This window comes from Mytilus edulis, chromosome 10, assembly GCF_963676685.1.
Source record: "Mytilus edulis chromosome 10, xbMytEdul2.2, whole genome shotgun sequence".
Lineage (NCBI taxonomy): Eukaryota > Metazoa > Mollusca > Bivalvia > Mytilida > Mytilidae > Mytilus > Mytilus edulis.
In genome coordinates this window covers 6,229,657-6,254,702 of record NC_092353.1, presented here as the reverse complement: position 1 = coordinate 6,254,702, position 25,046 = coordinate 6,229,657, and the positions used below count along the sequence as shown (strand labels likewise).

The 25,046-nt window shown below is 33.0% G+C and overlaps 1 protein-coding gene across 2 annotated transcripts in view; it reads left to right on the top strand.

Annotated features, from left to right (window-relative positions):
- Positions 1 to 1,337: 1,337 nt before the first annotated feature.
- LOC139493237 (CAAX prenyl protease 1 homolog) overlaps positions 1,338 to 25,046 on the top strand; it is a 256,843-nt gene continuing 233,134 nt past the window's right edge. The window contains exons 1-10 of one of the 2 annotated variants that reach the window (XR_011656953.1): positions 1,338 to 1,498; positions 7,443 to 7,589; positions 8,504 to 8,590; positions 12,236 to 12,352; positions 13,401 to 13,553; positions 14,772 to 14,913; positions 15,453 to 15,583; positions 16,362 to 16,568; positions 17,260 to 17,400; positions 17,992 to 18,457. Coding sequence is in view for 1 of the 2 variants with exons in the window: in XM_071281463.1 (XP_071137564.1) it covers positions 1,403 to 1,498; positions 7,443 to 7,589; positions 8,504 to 8,590; positions 12,236 to 12,352; positions 13,401 to 13,553; positions 14,772 to 14,913; positions 15,453 to 15,583; positions 16,362 to 16,568; positions 17,260 to 17,400; positions 17,992 to 18,210 (1,440 nt within the window). In the remaining variant the exon portion in view is untranslated. Of the gene's footprint in view, positions 1,499 to 7,442; positions 7,590 to 8,503; positions 8,591 to 12,235; positions 12,353 to 13,400; positions 13,554 to 14,771; positions 14,914 to 15,452; positions 15,584 to 16,361; positions 16,569 to 17,259; positions 17,401 to 17,991; positions 18,497 to 25,046 lie in introns of those variants that run through there. The other variant, XM_071281463.1, reaches the window with a different exon arrangement.

The following is a 25,046-nucleotide window of genomic DNA, read 5'->3' as shown; positions in this document are numbered from 1 at the left end:
GGTTCTGAATACTAGCGTATAATTTATTTGAATTAATATTTGAGATATATAATTACAATGTATATATATATAAGTTTATGAAATTAATTTCTTTAGATATTCGTCACTGGACTTGAATGAGCAAAAGACAATTAATCCATCCAAATATTCCTTTCAAAGTGATGTATCCATGGAAGTTTAACTAATTTAAGCTTTACCATGGTTTATGCCGGCGATCATTTTATTCATATTAATCATTTATGTGGCTCTTTCTTATATCCTATCTTCCAAGATTTCTACTGGTAGGATCTTAACAACGACGAAGTGAACTATTTAATCCCAACGAAATTGTAGTTGTATTCATGTAAGCGTACCCAACTTATGTTTTTGGAGTAGAACCGTTATTGTTATTGAAGAGGGAGGAAGTGGAAAGGATATTTATTTCAAAGTCATATTTTGCATTTACGTTTTAAGAGACATGCATCATGTATTCTTTAGATAATTCTACTTCCAAATACATGTTATCCTCCAGATAGACGAACTTGTTCAGCAACCACAAGATGCCGTGGTGAAAATTGACAAAACATTATATTTCATAATCTTCATAATCAATTTTGTATACAGAGATTGTTTTATATATATATGTGTGTACAGAAGAAAAATGTTGGCTGAAATTCAATTATTAAAGCGTTATGTATACGGCATCACATTTGAGAATTCATCTACATGTATCAACTACAACTTTACTGACTAGTGGTTTCAAATTAAGGATTATATATAGCGTTATATTGCATGACATTGGAGAAAATATTTACATGTATCCACTACAACTTTACTGACTATAGTGAATTTCAGTTAAAGGATGTATTTATTCGCACTTAAACTATAAACAGTTCATACAAATTAGTCCTGGTATATAAAAGAAAGTGCCATGACTTCGTTCTACAGAACGGGTTCATTTCTATGAAAGAGGGAGGAATGTAATGAATATGGACAACACCAGTTTACTCGGAACTACACATACTTGGGTTTAATATTACATATGTACATTCGGAAGACTACTACGTCATATCATGGAATTCCGGGTTTCCCCATGGTATATTTGGCAGTCATTACCCTAGTTGTTATCCAGATCGGACGTCCCTACATTGATGAGCGGCCTATTAGACGACTAATGACTCAAGCATAGGATTGTGATATTATAGGTAATATATTGCATATACATAACCCTATAAAATCATTACAGTACTGTCATTTTTAGCATCCCGAGTAAGGATCGAACTCGGGACTTTCAGCTGAAGCCATCGGTCTTAACCACTAGACCACGAACTCACACAAATAGTATTCAACCGGAAAATCACGTTGTTCCGGTACCGACTAAGATTTTACACCGGCAAGCTAAGCACACTTCCGGTTTTTAACAATGACGATGGATATCCTCGAAAATAACATACTTTTGGCTGTTTTAGCTTTCTCATGGCTAATGTACGTTTGGGAGGAATACCTTGGAGCACGACAGGTTATTTATTTTTCTAGATACAGTGTGTTAGTCCAAACATATATCAAATCGTGTAGCAGGTTGTGATCACTCTCCAAATGACATTGCATTGAAAATAGCTGCAAAATCACAGCCACTAGGTTACTTTTGGGTGTAACTGTACTGACAGCACTTGCATAATCATACCCTGTTCTAACCAGAAAACATCGAAAAACATACCTTGTTCTAGACACGCTCAGAAAATGTATACCCTGTTCTAGACCGTGTGAATAGATGCTGTTCTAGACCCGTTCTACTGAGTACATTGTATCTTAAACAGTTAAATTATTGATTCTGTTCTAGACAATTTCAAATACTTTGTTAAAAAAAAACATGTTCTCACCACAGGGCATGAAAAAGTGACCCTTTTCTAACCAGCAGGACATGAAACAGTGACCCAGGGTTGGCAAAGTATTACCCGCCCGGGTTTTACTGGGCGGGAAATCCCGGGTTTTTCCGGGCTGGGCAATACTCCCTGAAACGGGGAATACTGGGTAATACTGGGCAATATGATTTTTTAAGCTTATTTCAACACAAAATAGTAAAGACTTGTTGTAGTTTCATAGTATTGTAGCTAAATATATACATTTTATACAGATAACCATTGAGAGTCATCAAAAATTCAATTTCATTCTCTTCTCCGCATAAATTTTATGTAGGCAAAATACAATATTTGCACAATTTAGGATTCCTCATTAATTTCCAAGCATTGTTTCAATAATCTTAACACTTTATTGCAGTGTTTAAGTGAATTGTAAAGTAAATTGCTATACATGTATATGTTACAGTGAATTTGTATAATCAGGGATTATGTAGAATCCCTGATTTTTCAGGGAATGTGTAGAATCACTGAAATCATTAGTAATTATATATAATCCCTAAAAATGACCAGTGATTTTACATAATCACTGAACATTTTAATAATTATTCTACATATTCCCTAATATGATTTCAGGGATTATCAATAATTTAAGGAACCTTTGTTTGTTAAAAAATAAATTATATAGACAAATTATAATTTTTTTCTTTCATATTCCTTGCCAGATGAAATAATTTTGCTTTAAAACACAGAGGATAATCATACAGATATAACCAACACAGGATTTCGAATTAAAGTTGAAGACTTCAAAATTAATAATAATCAACCTTCCCTTTATAGCGATAACTTGTTGCTTAAAAGCCAGCGTTTAATGGATATTCAAGTTCTATTTGTAAATCTAAAGAGCTTGTCATTTGTGGCAAAGAAGATAATGGAACTTTTTTTTTTGTTGGTCAAATGAACAAGAAAAATCAAACCGAGAGAACTTACACATCTAAATGTCATGATGATAAAACAGGCAGAACTAAGGATTGATAAATAATTTTTTTTAAAGGAAGCTGGCATTTGGTGTAATATTCTCATAACAAATCCGCAGGGAAAAAAGGAAAGGGAAACCCAAAAAACATAATCATTGGCAATTGTTCACAAAAATTCTGAAAAAGAATATTGCCTGGCCACTAAACATGGTATTTTGCTCGAACAGATTTAGATTTGAGGTTGCTTATTTCCTTTTTTTTCGGGATACCTTGAAATGGTTTTACTGAACACTTTATTTTTCTTAGGTGTGTCGAAAAATTTGATCCGATATGTGAAGGAAAAAGTTTTTTAAAATGTGGATATTGTGATAGAAACAGATGTGAAGCATATTATTTTAATATATTGTGTTTAACATTTTAAAATATTGTGTCTAACATTTTTAAAAATGGGGTTAACATTTTTAAAAATGGGGTTAACATTTTTAAAAATGGGGTTATCATTTTAATATTTTGTGCTTAACATTTTACAATTTTATGTTTATAATGATGTTTTAATATGATTTTGTAAAATAAATTATTTGACTTTTATTCATTTTTTTTATAAAAAAAACTATTTCTTCAATTCAGTTATTATGTATAATCCCTAACGTTTTCTCTAGTGATTATACATAATCCCTGAAAATATTAGTGGTTATACATAATCCCTAAACTAGACAGTGATTCTACATAATCCCTGAAAATTTCAGGGATTCTACATAATCACTGATTATACAAATTCACTGTAACATATACACAATCATGATTGCTAAATAAACACCCTACAGGATCTTGTCATTAACTCTTATAGAAATGAAAAGACTGGTTATTGTTATATAAACATATCTGTGTTCTAATCTGAATAATTACTTATTAATTAGTTTTGTACATTTGTACATATATATAAATTATTTCAAAGTAATGTACATGTAATCCTTAAATTCTTTATACTAGTTATATATTTGAAAAAATATTTTTTTATCAGAGTTGTTAGAATAATTCTTTCTCAGATGTATACTCTTGTACTTTTGTACATGTATGTATCATAAGACTCTCAAAAAAGTAAACTTATTTATAAATAAAAATAGGTTTACATATATATCTTAAATGTACATGTATTGCATTTGTGTTTGATTACTGAATCTTCTTTGAAATTCAGGCCAGAAACATATATTACCCAGTATTGCCCAGTATTACCCAGTAAAACCCGGGTTTTCCCAGTATTTCCCACTGGGCTGGGCAATACTCATAAAACCCGGGTTTTTGCCAACCCTGAAACAGTCAGGGGACTTACTTAAATGAGTGATTTTCTAAATCACTGATTTAAGTAACATTATTTCCATAAAGATTGGAAGTAAGAGTTGTCTTTCTTTAATAATCACCTATTTAAGTAATACAAATTAATCACTAGAAGAATTGATTTAATTTTATTGTAGCTTTAAATATAGAATACTAATTAATGATCCAGGGACTAAATATGTTTCTAAAATTATCAGAACCAACATCTGTGTTGTAAATTATTCTAAATGATAAGGATGTTCTGGTAACTAACAGACAACCCTGGCCGTTTTTGGCACAACTTTTTTGATGTTTTGGTCCTCTATGCTGTTCGACTTTGTGCTTGTTTCGGCTTTCAAACTTTTGTACATTTTATCTTGGCATCACTAGTAGATCTTGTGTGGATAAAATGCACTTCTGGTGTATTAAAATGTTCAACTTGTTGCCTTTTGTTGGCTGTTGTTCGTGTGTTTCTTTGTCAATTGTATTCTCCAATTTATTTATATTGTAGTCCTGTAGTGTTGAGTTGTCATCTTAATGTTATATTTCACATGGCTATATATAAAAGGGGAGGTTTGACATGCCACAAAACCAGGTTCAACCCGCCATTTTTTTCTTTAAAAATGTCCTGTAGGCTGTACCAAGTCAGGAATATGGCCATTGTTATATTATAGTTCGTTTCTGTATGTGTTACTTTTTAACGTTGCGTCGTTTGTTTTCTCTTATTTTTGAGTGTAAATTCACATTGCGATAAGACGTGTCATGGTACTTGTCTATCCCAAATTCATGTATTGCTTGGTTCGTTTCTGTGTGTGTTACATTGTAGTGTTGTGTCGTTGTTCTCCTCTTATATTTAATGCGTTTCCCTCAGTTTTAGTTTGTTACCCCGATTTTGTTTTTTGTCCATGGATTTATGAGTTTGAACATCGGTATACTACTGTTGCCTTTATTTGTCTAGGATGACCAGGTCATTTCAGGTGATGACCTTGTACTGAATCTAATGTAGGATAAAGACATTAAAACACTTGTTTAAGTATCATACCATAATTTCCTTCCCAAAAATCACTAATTTAACTATCATTATTTTAATAACCCCACTAATTTCAACACCCCCGAACAGTGAAATTTTTATTGCGAACAGTAGAATTTTATTACATAATCTGAAAGATGAAACCTTGAACTTTACAGGAAAAATACTCCCACTGCTGGGAAAAATCTGTTAAGAAAGTATCAGTTCATTATGTAAAGCCATTATTATAGCATTTTTCAACTAAAATAGAATTTGCAGATAAATGATAGCATCAAAGGCATAAACCTTGCTACATAAAAGAAGCAAACAGTTAATTTTTTCCAATTTTATTAATGAAAAGATATTATTTAAACCTATGTGTTTAAAATTTGGGTAAAACTTCAAAATCACAATTTGTGACAAAACTTCAAATTTGCTACTCAAATAAGTGATTTAAAAATCACTTATTTCAGTAAGTCCCCTGACTGTGAAAAGGGACCCTGTTAGAACCAGCAGGACATGAAAAAGCTAATCTGTTTTGCAGCACACTCATACCACTAAAATATAGAAAGTAAACCCCCTAGTTTGTCACATCATTAAAAAGACGCTTGAATAGGTCATATATTATGATTATAAAAAGAGGAAAGTAATAATAATTTACTATTACTTTCATCTTTTTATAATCATATTAATATGCAGATTTTACTTAATATTATACATGTAAGAATATTTTTATTTACTTCTTCAATTAATAAATAAAGATTTCTTGTACAAGTAACCAGTCTTCACGCTGTGTGGCAGCCCAGACAGCCCAGGCTAGTAAAATTGCTCTCAGGCCTGTAAAAATCATATCTACAGCAGTGTTCCAGCTAGGATTTGAAAATAGAGGGGCGCGTTTTTAAAAAGGCACTTTAGCGTGTTTTCACTGAAAAAAATCAAATACTTAATATTACCACATAAAGACATATTTTTAGCAAGCATGTAGCTTAGTTAAATAGCTATTATATACAAGTTTAAAAATCATTTATTTAGAACATATAAGTTAAAATCAAACTGATAGCAATAATAGACATTACTATATTCATTTCTCTTTCAGAACTACAGATTTTTTCAAAGAAGAGTTCAAATGCAAAAAAATATTAAACAACAATGACAAATCTTCTGTTTTTCTTTTTGAAGAAGTTTGTCACACATTAATTTCATCACAGTTTAATTTTACAGTTAATATTTTTGTTAATGTCTGTGTTTTCAAGTTTGCCCTGTGACTTGTCTTTATCAATTTGACCTGAGAGAATATTTTCTCCACCTCTGCTGTACTGAGTGGTTGTGCATGTCATATTGCAACACTGAATAGTTTTGCAACAAGAGGGTACATAGGTAATAGGTTTTTATCCTAATGACAAGGTGAATGAAATAGCTCTAGCAGACTAGATAAGGAACGATCTGTAAGTTCTGCTGATGACACAAGAGCTATAAAGTCCTGTTATTGAATAAGGAGAGTTTCTATCTCTGTATAACCATACATTGTTTCACTGTTGTCTGTTTAATTCAACAAGCATCTCCGTATATTTCATGTTGAGCGTATCTAATAAAATCAATAAGTTTGTCAAAACGGATTTCAATCACAGGCACTTGTTTCTATTCATATTGGAAGACCCCCTATCAACGTATATTTACGGAAATATACGTTGATGGGGGTCTTCCAATGGATAGAAACAAGTGCCTGTGATTTCAATAAGAAAATTGATACAAAAATCAGACTTTCGAGAGCTCCGTAATCGGCACAATAATAAATTATTTCATTTTGTAAGTTTATTATCAATTCAACAAGCATCTCCCTTTACTTCATGTTGAGTGTATTTAATAATATCAATATTAAAGTTAGTCAAAGCGGACTTCAATTTAAGAAAAAATGATATAAAAATCGGACTTTCGAGTGCTCCGTTATCGGCGGAATTTACAATAGAGGAACAATTGCAATATTTGATAGAAACCTTTCTTCTTCTCGATTTTTCATAAAGGTAAAGAATTAAATTATTTTTTTACTTTTGATGGTCATTATTCTTGAAAAAAGATGTAATAGACTGGCAAGTCTTTGATATTTTCTTCTTGTCATTTCCGAGGTGGTCAATTTTTCTTTTTTTTCGTCGGCATTTTGCGTGTTGACCTATTGGAATGATTCTTTTTAAATGAACATTCCTTTCATTTGAATTTTGATTAATAGTTGCTAATCTGCATGCTCATAGGTAATCACACCACGTCTTGGATTCTTCTTATTTTATATAGTTTCTTTTCTGTTTTTTTCAGAGACATCTGTATAGAACAGTGAAATCTGTGCCAGCTAGTTTAGAAGGTGTTCTAGACCAGGAGACTTTTACTAAAGCCAGACTGTATGGACTGGACAAGAGTTCATTTGGTTGTTGGAGCTCACTGTATTCTCAAATAGAAAGCACAGTAAGTTTTTCAAAGGTTAAAGTTGAATAAATGGAATGGTTTATATTTCAATGGATTTTAATTGGTTTGTTTATCAGTTCAAATGTTTGTGATGTACTTTTATGCTTATATACTGCAGCTTTGCTATTTGAGCGTATATCACCTTGTTTATGACGTTGACAATGTGTTTCCGTAGAGTTTTATTTCTGACATCAATAAAACATACAGGTTTGAGGAAATTTTACTCTGCTCAAAATAAAGAAATGATGGTTTTTACCCTTAATACTTCATTTAGAACGGTTATAAGAGTTGCAGTATATAAAGAATAACCATACATTGTCTCGAAATATCAATGTTATTAACACATGTAAGAAGATGTTGTATGAGTGCCAGGAGACAAATTTCCATCCAAGTCACAATTTGTAAAAGAAGACCATTATATTTCAAAGTACGGCATTCAACAACAAGCTATGAAGGGCCCCAAAAAAAACCTTGTGTAAAACCATTCAAACAGGGAAACCAACTGTCTAATTTATATATAAAACCAGAAACAAGAAACAATTATAAACCACATCAACAAACGACAACTACTAAAAAACAGGTTCCAGACTTAGGACAGGTTCTACCAAGTGCAGCACTCACCAGCAGGTTTAAACATTTTAACAGGTGTCACCCTTCACCCTAACCTGAAACAATGTGTAACATCACAAGATAGAAAGACACACTTATAAATTATCAATAACAATTGAAATGGCTTAGCTCAATCAAAGATTATTAACAAAAACGAATAAACACACACTGGAAGAATAAATTTGATATATGACTCAATATAAACACAAAAAAGGTTTAAAAAAGATAGAGCATATGAATGTATTGTCAAATAGCCAATATCTTATTTAATTTTATTACAATTATTATTCTTTGTATTATTTCAGTTGATCCTGATATTTGGAGGAATTCCATTTATGTGGAAAGTTTCAACAGATTCCATTGAATATTTTGGCTATGGTCCAGATTATGAGGTAAATCAAATTGTTTTCTATCAACTTAATGATAAAAAGTAATTTGATAACACATGAAATATACATTCATATAAATGAATAATCTTAAGGGTTTGCTATTTATCTTTTCTTTAGCATGTCTAGCCTGACAAAATTCTGCAGTAGTAAACTTTCTTTAAGGGATGTCCTCATTCGTTCAGGATATATAATATACAACCAGAACCTGTATATTACTCTCATAGCATGGAAAAGAGCCTTTCTGTATTGTTTGTTAAGGGTAGGCTTATCTGGGCCTGATGATCATGGTGTATTGTTTGTTAAGGGTAGGCTTATCTGGGCCTGATCAGTGTTCCAGCTAGGTTTTCAAAAGGGCAGGGTGCCAATCCTGAAAAAGGGCATTTAACGTGCGATATGATAATATGAAAAGGGCATATTTTAATAAAAGATGTTAATCAAACATTTGTGTTTATTTGTTGAATCACAGGTTATACAAGAACAACATCTTTAGCCCATATAGAACTCTATCTTTCTACTTTTAAGGCTGAAAAACTTGTCAAGCAGCTTGTCACACAAGTTTTTTTTATCATTGCTTGGCACAGTTGAACTTTATATGCAGTATGTTTTGAAAGGAGATCTGTTTCATACTGTTTCTATGGTCTACCACATTTTACCAGTTTCACCTTTCTACCCCTGCTGTGCTTGATGGCAATACAGCACAAAACAGCTGTGCTCAGTAAATTCACAATTTTAGGATATAAAGCAACAGTGAAAAATAGTATCAAAAATAAAGAATACAGAAAAAGATGACCAAGGCACCCTACCAACACTGCTACTAAGACCCTCTTTAACTTTTCCCATAACTCAAAATAAATACCTAAACATATATATTCTTAAGCAAGAAGTATGGAGACACATTTTAGAATATGTAAATGGGTTACTCAATGCTAGGAAAAAAATCAGATTGAGTTATCTTTCTTTATTCGGGTGTGCTCCTTCTTTGGAGGATTATAAACAGTACGTAAATATGATGTAAATATGATCACAATATGGCGGCCGATTTTGTTATTTTCGTATCAAAAATGAAGGCAGTCAATGACAAATACGTCTGAATTTTCTGTTTATTTTACAGAAAACAAGTAAAACAATGTCTTCAACGAGTTTAAAATGGTTTTCCAACTTTCTGTCATTACAGTTCTTCCATGAAACTACGGTAAACATCGCAAATTGTGCCCATGTTGTTGTATGCACATTTCTTCAAGGATAATTGCCGACTGACTGATTCTATTTGAACGAATTAATGTTGATGATCATTAATGACCCATCCGATAAACGGATTACCTATAACAACAGATTATGACACCAGTTGTAACCATTGATTAGCCTGGGGTTGTAAACAAAGTTATAATCTTTTCCCCAGGTAAAATTTAGTAATTAGCGTATCATATCAATACGCAAATTAATATGCAATCGATCTTCAAAAAGGCAGGGCGCCCTGGAAACTGTAAAAAGGGCACAGGGCGCCACTTGGAAAAGGGCGGGCGCCGCGCCCTCTTAAAACGGCCTAGCTGGAACACTGCTGATTATCATGGTGTATTGTTTGTTAAGGGTAGGCTTATCTGGGCCTGATGATCATGGTGTATTGTTTGTTAAGGGTAGGCTTATCTGGGCCTGATGATCATGGTGTATTGTTTGTTAAGGGTAGGCTTATCTGGGCCCGATGATCATGGTGTATTGTTTGTTAAGGGTAGGCTTATCTGGGCCCGATGATCATGGTGTATTGTTTGTTAAGGGTAGGCTTATCTGGGCCCGATGATCATGGTGTATTGTTTGTTAAGGGTAGGCTTATCTGGGCCTGATGATCATGGTGTATTGTTTGTTAAGGGTAGGCTTATCTGGGCCTGATGATCATGGTGTATTGTTTGTTAAGGGTAGGCTTATCTGGGCCCGATGATCATGGTGTATTGTTTGTTAAGGGTAGGCTTATCTGGGCCCGATGATCATGGTGTATTGTTTGTTAAGGGTAGGCTTATCTGGGCCCGATGATCATGGTGTATTGTTTGTTAAGGGTAGGCTTATCTGGGCCCGATGATCATGGTGTATTGTTTGTTAAGGGTAGGCTTATCTGGGCCCGATGATCATGGTGTATTGTTTGTTAAGGGTAGGCTTATCTGGGCCCGATGATCATGGTGTATTGTTTGTTAAGGGTAGGCTTATCTGGGCCCGATGATCATGGTGTATTGTTTGTTAAGGGTAGGCTTATCTGGGCCTGATGATCATGGTGTATTGTTTGTTAAGGGTAGGCTTATCTGGGCCTGATGATCATGGTGTATTGTTTGTTAAGGGTAGGCTTATCTGGGCCTGATGATCATGGTGTATTGTTTGTTAAGGGTAGGCTTATCTGGGCCTGATGATCATGGTGTATTGTTTGTTAAGGGTAGGCTTATCTGGGCCTCATGATCATGGTGTATTGTTTGTTAAGGGTAGGCTTATCTGGGCCTGATGATCATGGTGTATTGTTTGTTAAGGGTAGGCTTATCTGGGCCCGATGATCATGGTGTATTGTTTGTTAAGGGTAGGCTTATCTGGGCCCGATGATCATGGTGTATTGTTTGTTAAGGGTAGGCTTATCTGGGCCCGATGATCATGGTGTATTGTTTGTTAAGGGTAGGCTTATCTGGGCCCGATGATCATGGTGTATTGTTTGTTAAGGGTAGGCTTATCTGGGCCCGATGATCATGGTGTATTGTTTGTTAAGGGTAGGCTTATCTGGGCCCGATGATCATGGTGTATTGTTTGTTAAGGGTAGGCTTATCTGGGCCCGATGATCATGGTGTATTGTTTGTTAAGGGTAGGCTTATCTGTGCCCGATGATCATGGTGTATTGTTTGTTAAGGGTAGGCTTATCTGGGCCCGATGATCATGGTGTATTGTTTGTTAAGGGTAGGCTTATCTGGGCCTGATGATCATGGTGTATTGTTTGTTAAGGGTAGGCTTATCTGGGCCTGATGATCATGGTATATTGTTTGTTAAGGGTAGGCTTATCTGGGCCTGATGATCATGGTGTATTGTTTGTTAAGGGTAGGCTTATCTGGGCCTGATGATCATGGTGTATTGTTTGTTAAGGGTAGGCTTATCTGGGCCTGATGATCATGGTGTATTGTTTGTTAAGGGTAGGCTTATCTGGGCCTGATGATCATGGTGTATTGTTTGTTAAGGGTAGGCTTATCTGGGCCTGATGATCATGGTGTATTGTTTGTTAAGGGTAGGCTTATCTGGGCCTGATGATCATGGTGGTCTTCATTTTTCTGCATATACATAATGAACTGATGTAGTTTTCTGCTGTGCCTTTAGATGTTAGTAATATTATGGGAGTATAGAATTTTCTGTTCTGCATATCTTTCTGTCCAGTAGTTCATTCTGTATCTGTTAAAGTTTTTTATGAAGTTGTGGTTACAAAAAATCTATATATCAATTTGAAACTTTGTATACATGTTTATAATGATATGAAATAAGTGCATTCTAATGTTGAGTTTTGGGTTAAGTTATAAAACAAAGAGATGTTGTATGATTGCTAATGAGACAACTATCTACCTAAGACCAATTGATGTAGGTATAAGCAATTATATTTATTAAGTTGATGTTCACTTGTATATTACTTTATTTCAGATACTGCTGTCTATAGTATTTATGTTGTATGCACAGTTATACAGCACTATAACTTCACAGCCATGGTCATTGTACAGTACTTTTGTATTGGAAGAAAAACATGGCTTCAATAAACAGGTATGGATAAATGTTAAAAGGTTGGCATCATAATAAGTTTGAAACCTTCCTGAACCTATATATTCCTTTATGTTTTCTGACAGTATATTAAGTATCTATGCAATATATTATTCAATTAATGTTTAGTGCTTATATGTTTAGTAATTTTTCTCAGTCATTTATTTATTAATTTCCTTTTAAAAGATTTGGCTTGTAGATTTATCATTAAGAGAAAGTTTTATCATGTTAATTGAAATATTACATTTAAAACAATAATTTGAATGTAACTGTTCATGAGCTGCATACTTTTATTAGGAGAGGATATTTGTTTATATCCAAATATACCAAAAGTTTGTTTGTACATGTTATAAAACAGGGAATATGTCAAAGAGAGAACCCGACCTAAGATCAGAATGTATGTCTTATATTTGCAACCATCTCTGAAGCAAGTTTGCCTCTAGTGTCAAAGGTCATGGATTAGAACCCGCTGGGTCTATCCTAAAATTTGAAAATTGATAATTTCTGCTTCTTGAATTAACATGTGTTACAGTACACATCATGTAGGAGTATGAACAAAGACTAGTTGTCATTAATTCAGTACCAGTGTTATAGTAGGGTCACAGGAATTCTTCTTGAAAGAAACCTACAGTTGTGAGCTAGCACATAAAATATTAAGTAGTATATAGTAGTAAATTAGAAAAATTGCTGATTGCTGGATAACGTTTAGGAAATCTAGTCTGCACTAAAATCATTTCTAATTACTAGTTCGAAGACCAATATTCTGACATTTTTCTTATGTATATAAACAAAATTTTGCAAAAACTAACTAGAACGAATAAAATTTTACTAGTCAGCTGGGACATCAAACTAGTGGCTAACGGTGCAGACTGTTTCAACTTCAAATGTGGCTGTCTCACACATTTACACAGAAGTTATAGCTTTCATTTAGATGATAGCTATATTCCAAGTTAGAGCCTTCCAATCATTCTTTTCAGTACCAGTTTCTAGTGTATCTCATTATGTATTTTAGAGTTGCTAGGGTGTTTCATTCTATATTTTATACTTTCAGACCTTACCATTTTATATTAAAGACAGTATTAAGAAGTTAGTAGTAGGTATGGCCTTAGCAATGCCTATCACAGCTTTACTGATCTACATTATAAAGATTGGAGGGGACTACTTCTTTATTTACTGTTGGTTGTTTATATTTGTTGTCTCTTTGGTAAGTACATATACATTTTTTTTATGAACAAAAATATTGTTTAGAAGTATAGTGTATATACATCACAAATAATTGCATGAAAGACAATGGCCATTTTTACCTCCTCTCAATCATTTATAACACAGCTAGTGTTGGGCGCTCATATTTGCCGTGGACACAATTTCGCAGTTTTATGATTTTGAGGTGTTAAAACTTCAAAGGATGGCTGAAATAGAAGAAATATGCCGATAAATTATATTTTTATTACAAATATGATTATTTTTTTTTAAACTTAAACAAAATTTCGGCACTTACCGCAAAGGACCAAAAACGGACAGTGATTTTCGGTCAAATTTCCTGAATGAAAAACACAATTTCAAAGAAGTATTTCTTAGTAATTATTTGACTGGTTGCCCTAAATTTCCGTTCTTTACACCTTTGATATGTCTGCTATTCATCTATAATGAAATTGATTCGATAAATATTGTTTAAAGCTGCAGTTATTTGGTTTTAAAAAGATGTGTAAAAACGGCGAATATGTGTCCCCCTTTGACTTAACATCAGGAAATTTCAAATAGACTTTAATCTAACTTTTCAGATGATTTTTTTCAAAGAAATGCGTATTACAGTTAAGAATATTTTGCTTTTGATGGTATCTTCATATCGAAATATCAGTATACTTCAAAAACATAAAGACCTGAACATAAACTGCAGAAAACATAGAAAGTTATGGCGAAAATGAGCACCCCACTCTACCATAATAATTTTTATCATGCGTTTATGATAGAGTTTTTAAAATCAACTAAATAGGCACCCCATAAATGATAATGAATCACTGGTAAATCAATATTAATGAGAGAAGAAAAGCTTTTAAACACATGTACAATTCAAGTATTTTTTAATTTGGCCAATTGATGTTAAGTTGTTAAATGAATTCTTGAAGTTTGCATCCCAATTTATATAGTACGTATACTATAAATTCAGAAATAATTACATGCATTTAGTATTGCGATAGTGAAAAAAACAAAACATGCTTGTTATATGTATTGGATTAAAGTTTAAATTATTACAATTCTCACCTAGTTACATTATTACTATTAGCATTAATAAAAACCTCACAATGCAGGGTTCTCACAATCATGAATTATATCTGAATTTTCAGTACCTACATCATGGTAATACATGACCTATACACCTTTAAATACAACTCTATGTCAATCATATTTCTTCTTTATCCAGGTATTAATCACTGTTTATGCTGACTACATAGCTCCACTTTTTGATAAGTTTACACCATTACCTGATGGAGCTCTAAGGTCCAGGATCGAAGCTTTGGCTGCCAGTATTGACTTCCCTTTGAAGAAACTCTTTGTTGTTGAAGGTAATCAAATAGCACAAGTACATGTAGTTAATTTTTTTCAAGATGAAATTGACATGTTTATTAAAAAACAGTATTAATTAAATAATGTTCTGTCATTTAGTTAGACATCAAACATGTCATACTTTTCATTAATTTTTACTGAAACAATATTCAAATGAGACCATTCTGGTCTGTTTTGAAAAAAAGGTTCAAATATCTGTGAACTTAGATTAAATGTCAGTTACATAGTTGTCATTTGATGTTCAGTTACAGGTATATAGATTAAAAAAGGTAATTTGAGAAAAAGTACAAGGAGGGTTAAGAAATTTTTTTGATAGACCATCATTTGAAAGAAAAATAATCAGATTGAGAACTAAAACTTTGACAATTAAATTAAAATTGAAACTTTAAATTTTATTAGAATTATCTCCCCTAGGCCAGATAACACATTTATGAAATAGAATGTTTTTTATATTTTCTTTGAGTTGAATAATTTTTTTAGTATATATAACAAATCTAACTGTATGATTAAATTAAATGAGGGTTTGATATTTTGCCAGGATCTAAAAGGTCAGCTCACAGCAATGCCTACTTCTATGGTTTCTTTAAGAATAAAAGGATAGTATTATTTGATACATTGTTAGAAGATTATTCACCATTGAATAAAGAGGAGGAAGAAAAGAAGAAACAGGTATTTATAACTATAATTATTATAAATAAAGACTCTACCTCTGTGTCAAGTGTGATATAATATTTATCCAATCTAGACAGTTAAATTTTCAAATTATAAACAATCGGTTACTATCTATGATTTTAAATAATATAAATGCAGACAAATTTAATCAATCTTTTCAAATGATCTGCAAAAAAATGTGTTATTTCTGTGTGACATCATCAGGCATGGTGGCCTTTTTTCAAGACATAACAATCGGAAATTCAGAGAAAAGCAAGAAAATTTTACATCCTAATCAAATTTTGACCAAAGACAAACTGAAATCAAACAACACATATGTTGATTACACATGAAATAAATTGAATATTTCCTATACCATATTTCAGAAATCCTATAACCAATTTAATAAGATATCTCATATCCCAGTCTTTTGTTAGGCAGAATTTTAACAGTACCAAAGTGATAGTATTGCTATTGGTCTGCCTGTCATGATAAAGGGGGTGTCATTAGTTAAAACACTTCTACTAAGTCAAGCTTAATATTTTTAAACGTACTTGTTTCTTTTAGGAGTCAGAGTAATGTATTTGAATTTGGTGACAGCCAAAGAAATTACTATAAAATATATTTACTGTATCATCCCATTTTTTCAGACCAGATGTCATCATCATAGAACTAGACATCAGATTGATGTTGGATTGAGCAATTATACCAAAATAAGGTTATTGACTTCAAAGCTTTTATAGATGTACAAAATTAGGAAATTAAATGATGTTGATATTCTATTATATATCTTTAGGAAAACACAGAAGGGAAAGAAGTACCAGAAGGAAAGACAGAAGAAAAGAAGGAAGTAGAAGATAGTACAACAGGGAAGAAAGGAGAAGGAGACGAGAAGAAACACAAGAAACAAGGCTGTAACGATGATGAAATTCTGGCTGTTCTAGGTCATGAATTAGGTCACTGGAAACTCAATCACAATTTAAAAAATCTTATAATAAGTAATGTAAGTCAGGAATTGTTATATTAATTTCGTTATTTCCCAATCTTTATGGCTGATTGAACCATGCCAAACGAGTTAAGCCATCAAATGGCAATTCTAATACAACATTGTTTGTAATATTCATTTTGATCAGATAACGTCATGATCACCAATTTTTAATGCATCGATTTACATGATGCTATGAAAATGTTCCTGCCTGCACATGATAGGTATGAAACATTTGACATTGTTTTCTGTTGGTTTTATTAGAATAGAGTTAAGTATATTGTATTTTAATCTCTAACAGCATCAATTTGTGATTGAAGGACGCAAATTCCCATTACTTAATTCACGACTGTCAAATCACCAATAGATGCTGTCTGGGATTAAAATACAATACATTCATCTAACTATATGTTTGATACATGTTTTACTTACAAATGTATATATACCCTGCATCTCTTTTTACACATATGGTATAGTTTGAAATAAGCCATTTTCTACATTGTTAGGTTTTTTATAAAAGGTGAATTTAGAAAAACCTGAAATGTTGTTAAAAATCTCGTCACTTTATTAGATGAATTAAATTGTGTTTTCTAAAAGAGCTGACAGAAAATACCTCATTTTATCTTTATTTTAACCAAGCTATTAGTGTACATTAAAAATTTCTACCTTTATATATCTTATTTATTTGTAATGTTGTTAATATTTTCAGGTCAATACTTTTCTGTGTTTTATGCTGTTTGCCATGTTGTTTAAGAGAGATGATTTATACCTTGCCTTTGGATTTACCACCAAACCAATCATTATTGGTCTCATCATTATATTCCAGTTTATATTCTCACCATACCATGTGGTAAGTATGATATAAAACATCAAGACAATCAAAAACAATATGATAGAGAACACTATAGCTTTGGCAAAAAAAGGTGCAAAGAAAACACAAGCAACAGTCCACAAAACTTAAGATTGAGTAACTGAAACATAATCAAATTCAAATTTGATTTTTCAAGCTTATGTTGTTTTTGGGTAAAGGTTGTATCAATGCAATCAAAACCCTATGGTACTGACTTAATATCTAAATCTTCCCAGGCTTATCACTACCTTTTTGATACACAAAATATAGTGCATTCTACACATTCAATTAATGCTCTATACAATGAAATATATATAGTTTTACTTTCCATTGATAAAATAAAGCAATCTTTACCCTTCAGTGCTTACAAGTATTTTGATTTATACCCCTGCTGCTAGATGAAGGGGGCATTATGTGTTCTCTATGACAGTCTATCCTTGGGTCCTTTTATCTTCTCTTATTTTTGTATGAACATGCATACATGTAATTAATTACTATTATTACAAAAAATATTATCAGACTGTGATTAAAATATTTCACCTTATACTTAATGGTGTATGAACTTTCACATGTACAAAAATCTTATTTCAGATTCTAAACTTTTTGATGACAGTAAATAGTAGAAGGTTTGAGTTCCAAGCTGATGCTTTTGCTAAATCATTGAAAATGGCCAACGAACTAAAATCCTCTTTAATCAAGTTAAACAAAGACAATCTAGGATTCCCTGTCACTGATTGGCTATACTCTTCATGGAACTACTCTCATCCACCATTATTAGAAAGACTGAAGGGATTAGAGAAGTCAGAATGACATGTTAAACATTTATAGATGTGTATGGATCCATCAAGATGCTGGGTTACTGTCTGATGATGTGTACCCATATCTTGTTGATATAGACATGTTTAATGATTCTACACTGCTAAGGAGTACAATGTACTAATATGACAGAATTCATCAAAATGTTGGAATAGATATTCACTAATAGTTAGTACTCATTTGTATTGTCAGAACTCTTTTTGATTTTAAAAACAGTGTTTTCAGAGAAAACCTGTATAATGTATGTAAGTGATGTTTTCTAATAAATGTAAGAAAATTATATTGAAATTCAAACATTTATACCAGGAAAGGCATTTTAAGGTTCCACTAAAGTCAAAATATAGGACACTTCATAAACATCTAAACTTTGCCTGTATTTTTCAATGAGGTTTCAATGAGCTTGCCCTGCATTACATGTAACAGTATTCGTCCATACCAATTTTAAACAAATTAAGTCGTCTTGCAGGCCTCCAGATTTTTTTGAAAATTTGGTGTTCACCCCAAGAACTGGTTTGGCCACAACATAACAATTTCAAGTTTATTTACAATTTACACAGTGTGTATATGTAAAGTATGTTTAAATGAACATATGTTCTCATAGTTTATGACTTTATTCATTATAGGTTGACAAATACAGGCAAAGTTAAGATGTTTATGAAGTGTCCTATATTTTGACTTTAGTGGAACCTTAAAGACTTAATGATGAAATAATTCAGATTTTGATGATGTAGTTACATGGTGATAGCTTACATAGATACATTCACACCATATTCAAAAGGAGTAATTCATTCACATCATATTAGCTGTTTTTATACAACTGCATCGTATATTGGTATCACATTATTGTGGTCGTCCTCGTCAGCGCCCTCCAAAGAAGGATGGTTTCCGGATAATAACTTAAGTTTAAGTTAACAGAAATCAATAAAATTTTAACACAAGGTTAATAACTACTAAAGGAAGCTTGGGATTGATTTTGGGGGTTATAATTACGATTGACATACTTGGGTAGGATTGCTACCGATGATTACTCATCTGGTTTGAATGGCAAGTGAGCTTTTCTGATTACTTGGTGTCGGTCTTCAGTTGTTGTCCTTTTCCATAAATTTACAGAAATCGACATCTGGATGGAAATCTTGAGCGGCAGCATTAACTAACTACATAAAAACTTAATATGTCAGAAGGTTATATGCTACATAGTTTGTATATAGATTTTTTATGATATGAAGTTTCCATCTGGCAAATGTCCATTGTCCTCTACATCATTTTTAGCTCACCTGGCCTAAAAGGCCAAGTGAGCTTTTCTCATCACTTGGCGTCCGCATTCGTCGTCGTCCGTCGTCGTCGTTAACTTTTACAAAAATCTTCTCCTCTGAAACTACTGGGTAAAATTAAACCAAACTTGGCCATAATCATCATTGGGGTATATAGTTTAAAAAATGTGTCCGGTGGCCCGGCCAACCATCCAAGATGGCCACCATGGCTAAAAATAGAACATAGGGGTAAAATGCAGTTTTTGGCTTATAACTCAAAAACCAAAGCATTTAGAGCAATCTGACAGGGGTAGAATTGTTAAACAGAAGAAGATCTATCTGCCCTGAAATTTTCAGATGAATCGGATAACCCGTTGTTGGGTTGCTGCCCCTGAATTAGTAATTTTAAGGAAATTTTGCTGTTTTTGGTTATTATCTTGAATATTATTATAGATAGAGATAAACTGTAAACAGCAATAATGTTCAGCAAAGTAAGATCTACAAATAAGTCAACATGATCGAAATGGTCAGTTGACCACTTTAGGAGTTATTGCCCTTTATAGTCAATTTTAACCATTTTTCGTAAATCTTAGTAATCTTTTAGAAAAATCTTCTCCTCTGAAACTACTGTGCCAAATTTAACCAAACTTGGCCATAATCATCATTGGGGTATCTAGTTTAAAAAATGTGTCCGGTGACACGGCCAACCAACCAAGATGGCCGCCATGGCTAAAAATAGAACATAGGGTTAAAATGCAGTTTTTGGCTTATAACTCAAAAACCAAAGCATTTAGAGCAAATCTGACAGGAAGTAAATTGTTGATCAGGTCACAATGTATCTGCCCTGGAATTTTCAGATGAATCGGACATTTCGTTGTTGGGTTGCTGTCCCTGAAATGGTAATTTTAAGGAAATTTTGCTGTTTTTGGTTATTATCTTGAATATTATTATAGATATAGATAAACTGTAAACAGCAATAATGTTCAGCAAAGTAAGATCTACAAATAAGTCAACATGACCAAAATGGCCAGTTGACCACTTTAGGAGTTATTGCCCTTTATAGTCAATTTTTAACCATTTTTCATAAATCTTAGTAATCTTTTAGAAAAATCTTCTCCTCTGAAACTACTGGGCCAAATTTAAGCAAACTTAGCCATAATCATCATTGGGGTATCTAGTTAAAAAAATGTGTCCGGTAACTCAGCCAACAAACCAAGATGGCCGCCATGGCTAAAAATAGAACATGGGGGTAAAATGCAGTTTTTGGCTTATAACTCAAAAACCAAAGCATTAAGAGCAAATCTGACAGGAAGTAAAATTGTTGATCAGGTCACGATCTATCTGCCCTGGAATTTTCAGATGAATCGGATAATCGGTTGTTAGGTTGCTGCCCCTGAATTGGTAATTTTGAGGAAATTTTGCTGTTTTTTTGTTATTATCTTGAATATTATTATAGATAGAGATAAACTGTAAACAACAATAATGTACAGCAAAGTAAGATCTACAAATAAGTCAACATGACCAAAATGGCCAGTTGACCACTTTAGGAGTTATTGCCCTTTATAGTCAATTTTTAACCATTTTTCATAAATCTTAGCAATCTTTTTGAAAAATCTTCTCCTCTGAAACTACTGGGCCAAATTGAAGCAAACTTAGCCATAATCATCATTGGGGTATCTAGTTTAAACTAGAGGCTCTAAAGAGCCTGTGTCGCTCACCTTGGTCTATGTGCATATTAAACAAAGGACACAGATGGATTCATGACAAAATTGTGTTTTGCTGATAGTGATGTGTTTGTAGATCTTACTTTACTGAACATTCTTGGTACTTAGAATTTTCTCTATCTATAATAAACTTGGACCTTTAGATACAGTGAAAAATATTTTGTAAAAATTTACAAAAATTTACCAAATTAGTGAAAATTGTTAAAAATTGAATAAAATGGGCAACAATTCCTTAAGGGGTCAACTGACGATTTTGGTCATGTTGACTTATTTCTAGATCTTATTTAGCTGAACATTATTGCTGTTTACAGTTATCTCTATCTATAACAATATTCAAGATAATAACCAAAAACAGCAAAATTTCCTTAAAATTACTAATTCAGGGGCAGCAACCCAACAACAGGTTATCCGATTTATCTGAAAATTTCAAGGCAGATAGATCTTGACCTGTTACACAATTTTACCCCTTGTCAGATTTGCTCTAAATGCTTTGGTTTTTGAGTTATAAGCCAAAAACTGCATTTGACCCAAGGTTCTATTTTTAGCCATGGTGGCCATATTGATTGGATGGCTGGGTCACTGGACACATTTTTCAAACTACATACCCCAAAGATGATTTTGGCCAAGTTTGGTGTAATTTGGCCAAGTAGTTTCATAGGAGAAGATATAAAAGATTACTAAGATTTACGAAAAATGGTTAAAAATTGACTATTAAGGGCAATAACTCCTAAAGGGGTCAACTGACCATTTCAGTCATGTTGACTTATTTGTAAATCTTTTTTTGCTGAACATTATTGCTGTTTACAGTTTATCTCTATCTATAATAATATTCAAGATAATAACCAAAAACAGCAAAATTTCATTAAAATTACTTATTCTGGGGCAGCAACCCAAAACCGGGTTGTCCAATTCATCTGAAAATTTCAGGGCAGGTAGATCTTGACCTAATAAACAAATTTACCTCATGTCAGATTTACTCTAAATGCTTTGGTTTTTGAGTTATAAGCCAAAAACTGCATTTTACCCAAGGTTCTATTTTTAGCCATGGTGGCCATCTTGATTGGATGGCTGGGTCACTGGACATATTTTTAAACTACATACCCCAAAGATGGTTGTGGCCAAGTTTGGATTGATTTGGCCAAGTAGTTTCAGAGGAGAAGATTTTTGTAAAAGATTACTAAGATTTACGAAAAATGGTTAAAAATTGACTATAAAGGGCAATAACTCCTAAAGGGGTCAACTGACCATTTCGGTCATGTTGACTTATTTGTAAATATTACTTTGCTGAACATTATTGCTGTTTACAGTTTATCTCTATCTATAATAATATTCAAGATAATAACCAAAAACAGCAAAATTTCATTAAAATTACTTATTCTGGGGCAGCAACCCAAAACCGGGTTGTCCAATTCATCTGAAAATTTCAGATCACGTAGATCTTGACCTGATAAACAAATTTACCTCTTGTCAGATTTACTCTAAATGCTTTGGTTTTTGAGTTATAAGCCAAAAACTGCATTTTACCCAAGGTTCTATTTTTAGCCATGGTGGCCATCTTGATTGGATGGCTGGGTCACTGGACACATTTTTTAAACTACATACCCCAAAGATGGTTGTGGCCAAGTTTGGATTGTTTTGGCCAAGTAGTTTCAGAGGAGAAGATTTTTGTAAAAGATTACTAAGATTTACGAAAAATGGTTAAAAATTGACTATAAAGGGCAATAACTCCTAAAGGGGTCAACTGACCATTTCGGTCATGTTGACTTATTTGTAAATATTACTTTGCTGAACATTATTGCTGTTTACAGTTTATCTCTATCTATAATAATATTCAAGATAATAACCAAAAACAGCAAAATTTCCTTAAAATTACTAATTCAGGGGCAGCAACCCAACAACAGGTTATCCGATTTATCTGAAAATTTCAGGGCAGATAGATCTTGACCTGTTACACAAGTTTACCCCTTGTCAGATTTGCTCTAAATGCTTTGGTTTTTGAGTTATAAGCCAAAAACTGCATTTTACCCCTATGTTCTATTTTTAGCCATGGCGGCCATCTTGGATGGTTGGCCGGGTCACCGGACACATTTTTTAAACTAGATACCCCAATGATGATTTTGGCCAAGTTTGGTGTAATTTGGCCCAGTAGTTTCAGAGGAGAAGATTTTTGTAAAAGTTAACGACGCCGGACGACGACGGACGACAGACGACGGACGACGGACGACGGACGCCAAGTGATGGGAAAAGCTCACTTGGCCCTTTGGGCCAGGTGAGCTAAAAATGTGTCCGGTAACTCAGCCAACAAACCAAGATGGCTGCCATGGCTAAAAATAGAACATGGGGGTAAAATGCAGTTTTTGGCTTATAACTCAAAAACCAAAGCATTAAGAGCAAATCTGACAGGAAGTAAAATTGTTGATCAGGTCACGATCTATCTGCCCTGGAATTTTCAGATGAATCGGATAATCGGTTGTTAGGTTGCTGCCCCTGAATTGGTAATTTTGAGGAAATTTTGCTTTTTTTTTGTTATTATCTTGAATATTATTATAGATAGAGATAAACTGTAAACAACAATAATGTACATCAAAGTAAGAACTAAAAATAAGTCAGTATGACCAAAATAGTCAATTGACCCCCTAAGGAGTTATTGCCCTTCATAGTCAATTTTTAACAATTTTCTTAAAATTTGAAGATTTTCAATAACATTTTCCACAGAAAGTACTGTTACAGATAAAGATAATTGTAAGCAGCAAGAATGTTTAGTAAAGTAAGATCTACAAACACATCACCATCACCAAAACACAGTTTTGTCATGAATCCATCTGTGTCCATTGTTTAATATTCACATAGACCAAGGTGAGCGACACAGGCTCTTTAGAGCCTCTATAAAAGAGCCTCTAGTTATTGTTGAGTAACTACTTAAAACAAGACATTTTGGATTGTTAATTTTACTCTTATGAGTAATATGATATTATATTTGGTGTCTGCATACCTTGAAAGGTGGTCAGCCTGTGGACAGTATTCACTTGACCTTGACCTAATTTTATGGATATTCATGGACAAGGTTAAGTTTTCAAGTCCATATATATGATAATGTAAGCAACAGATCTAATATATTTGGTATATGGAATGGTTTTAAGGTGTCCAAGTGGCAGGTGCCAGGGATGAGGCCTTGACCATTTTCATGGTTCAGTGTTAAAAGTTTTTATGTTAGGATCTGATTTCTGATATTGTATGCAAGACTCTGCATTTCGGATATAAGCATACTCCGCTTTACTGCATCAATTTGTCTGACAAATAGGCTATGCAAATAACCGGAATCTACTGTACTAAATTTGCTGTTTGGAAATATTTCATAATATAAATGTCAGTCTGGCAGGTTTTATTTGACCTTAATCTCATTTTTGTTGTTGACGTTATTGTCAAATTTTAAAAGAGTCGAAAGATTCCAGAGAAACATTCAAACCCATAAGTTGAAAATAAACTGATGCCATGGATATGAAAGAAAAAGACCAAGAGACAAACAATAGTACACAACACACAACATAGAAAACGAAGACTAACCCACCAAAAACTGGGTATGATCTGAGGTTTAGATATGGCAGTTGAATTACATGTTCCATTGATAGATGTCCTTTGGTTACGTTAGTTTTTTTATGGACTTCACCTTTTTTATTTCCCCCCTAGAGTTCGGAGCTTTTATTATACTTTTATACATTAATAAAATTGAGAATGGAAATGGGAATGTGCCAAAGAGACAACAACCCGACCATAGAAAAAAACAACATCAGAAGGTCACCAACAGGTCTTCAATGTAGCGAGAAATTCCCGCACCCGGAGGCCCCTAAACAAATAT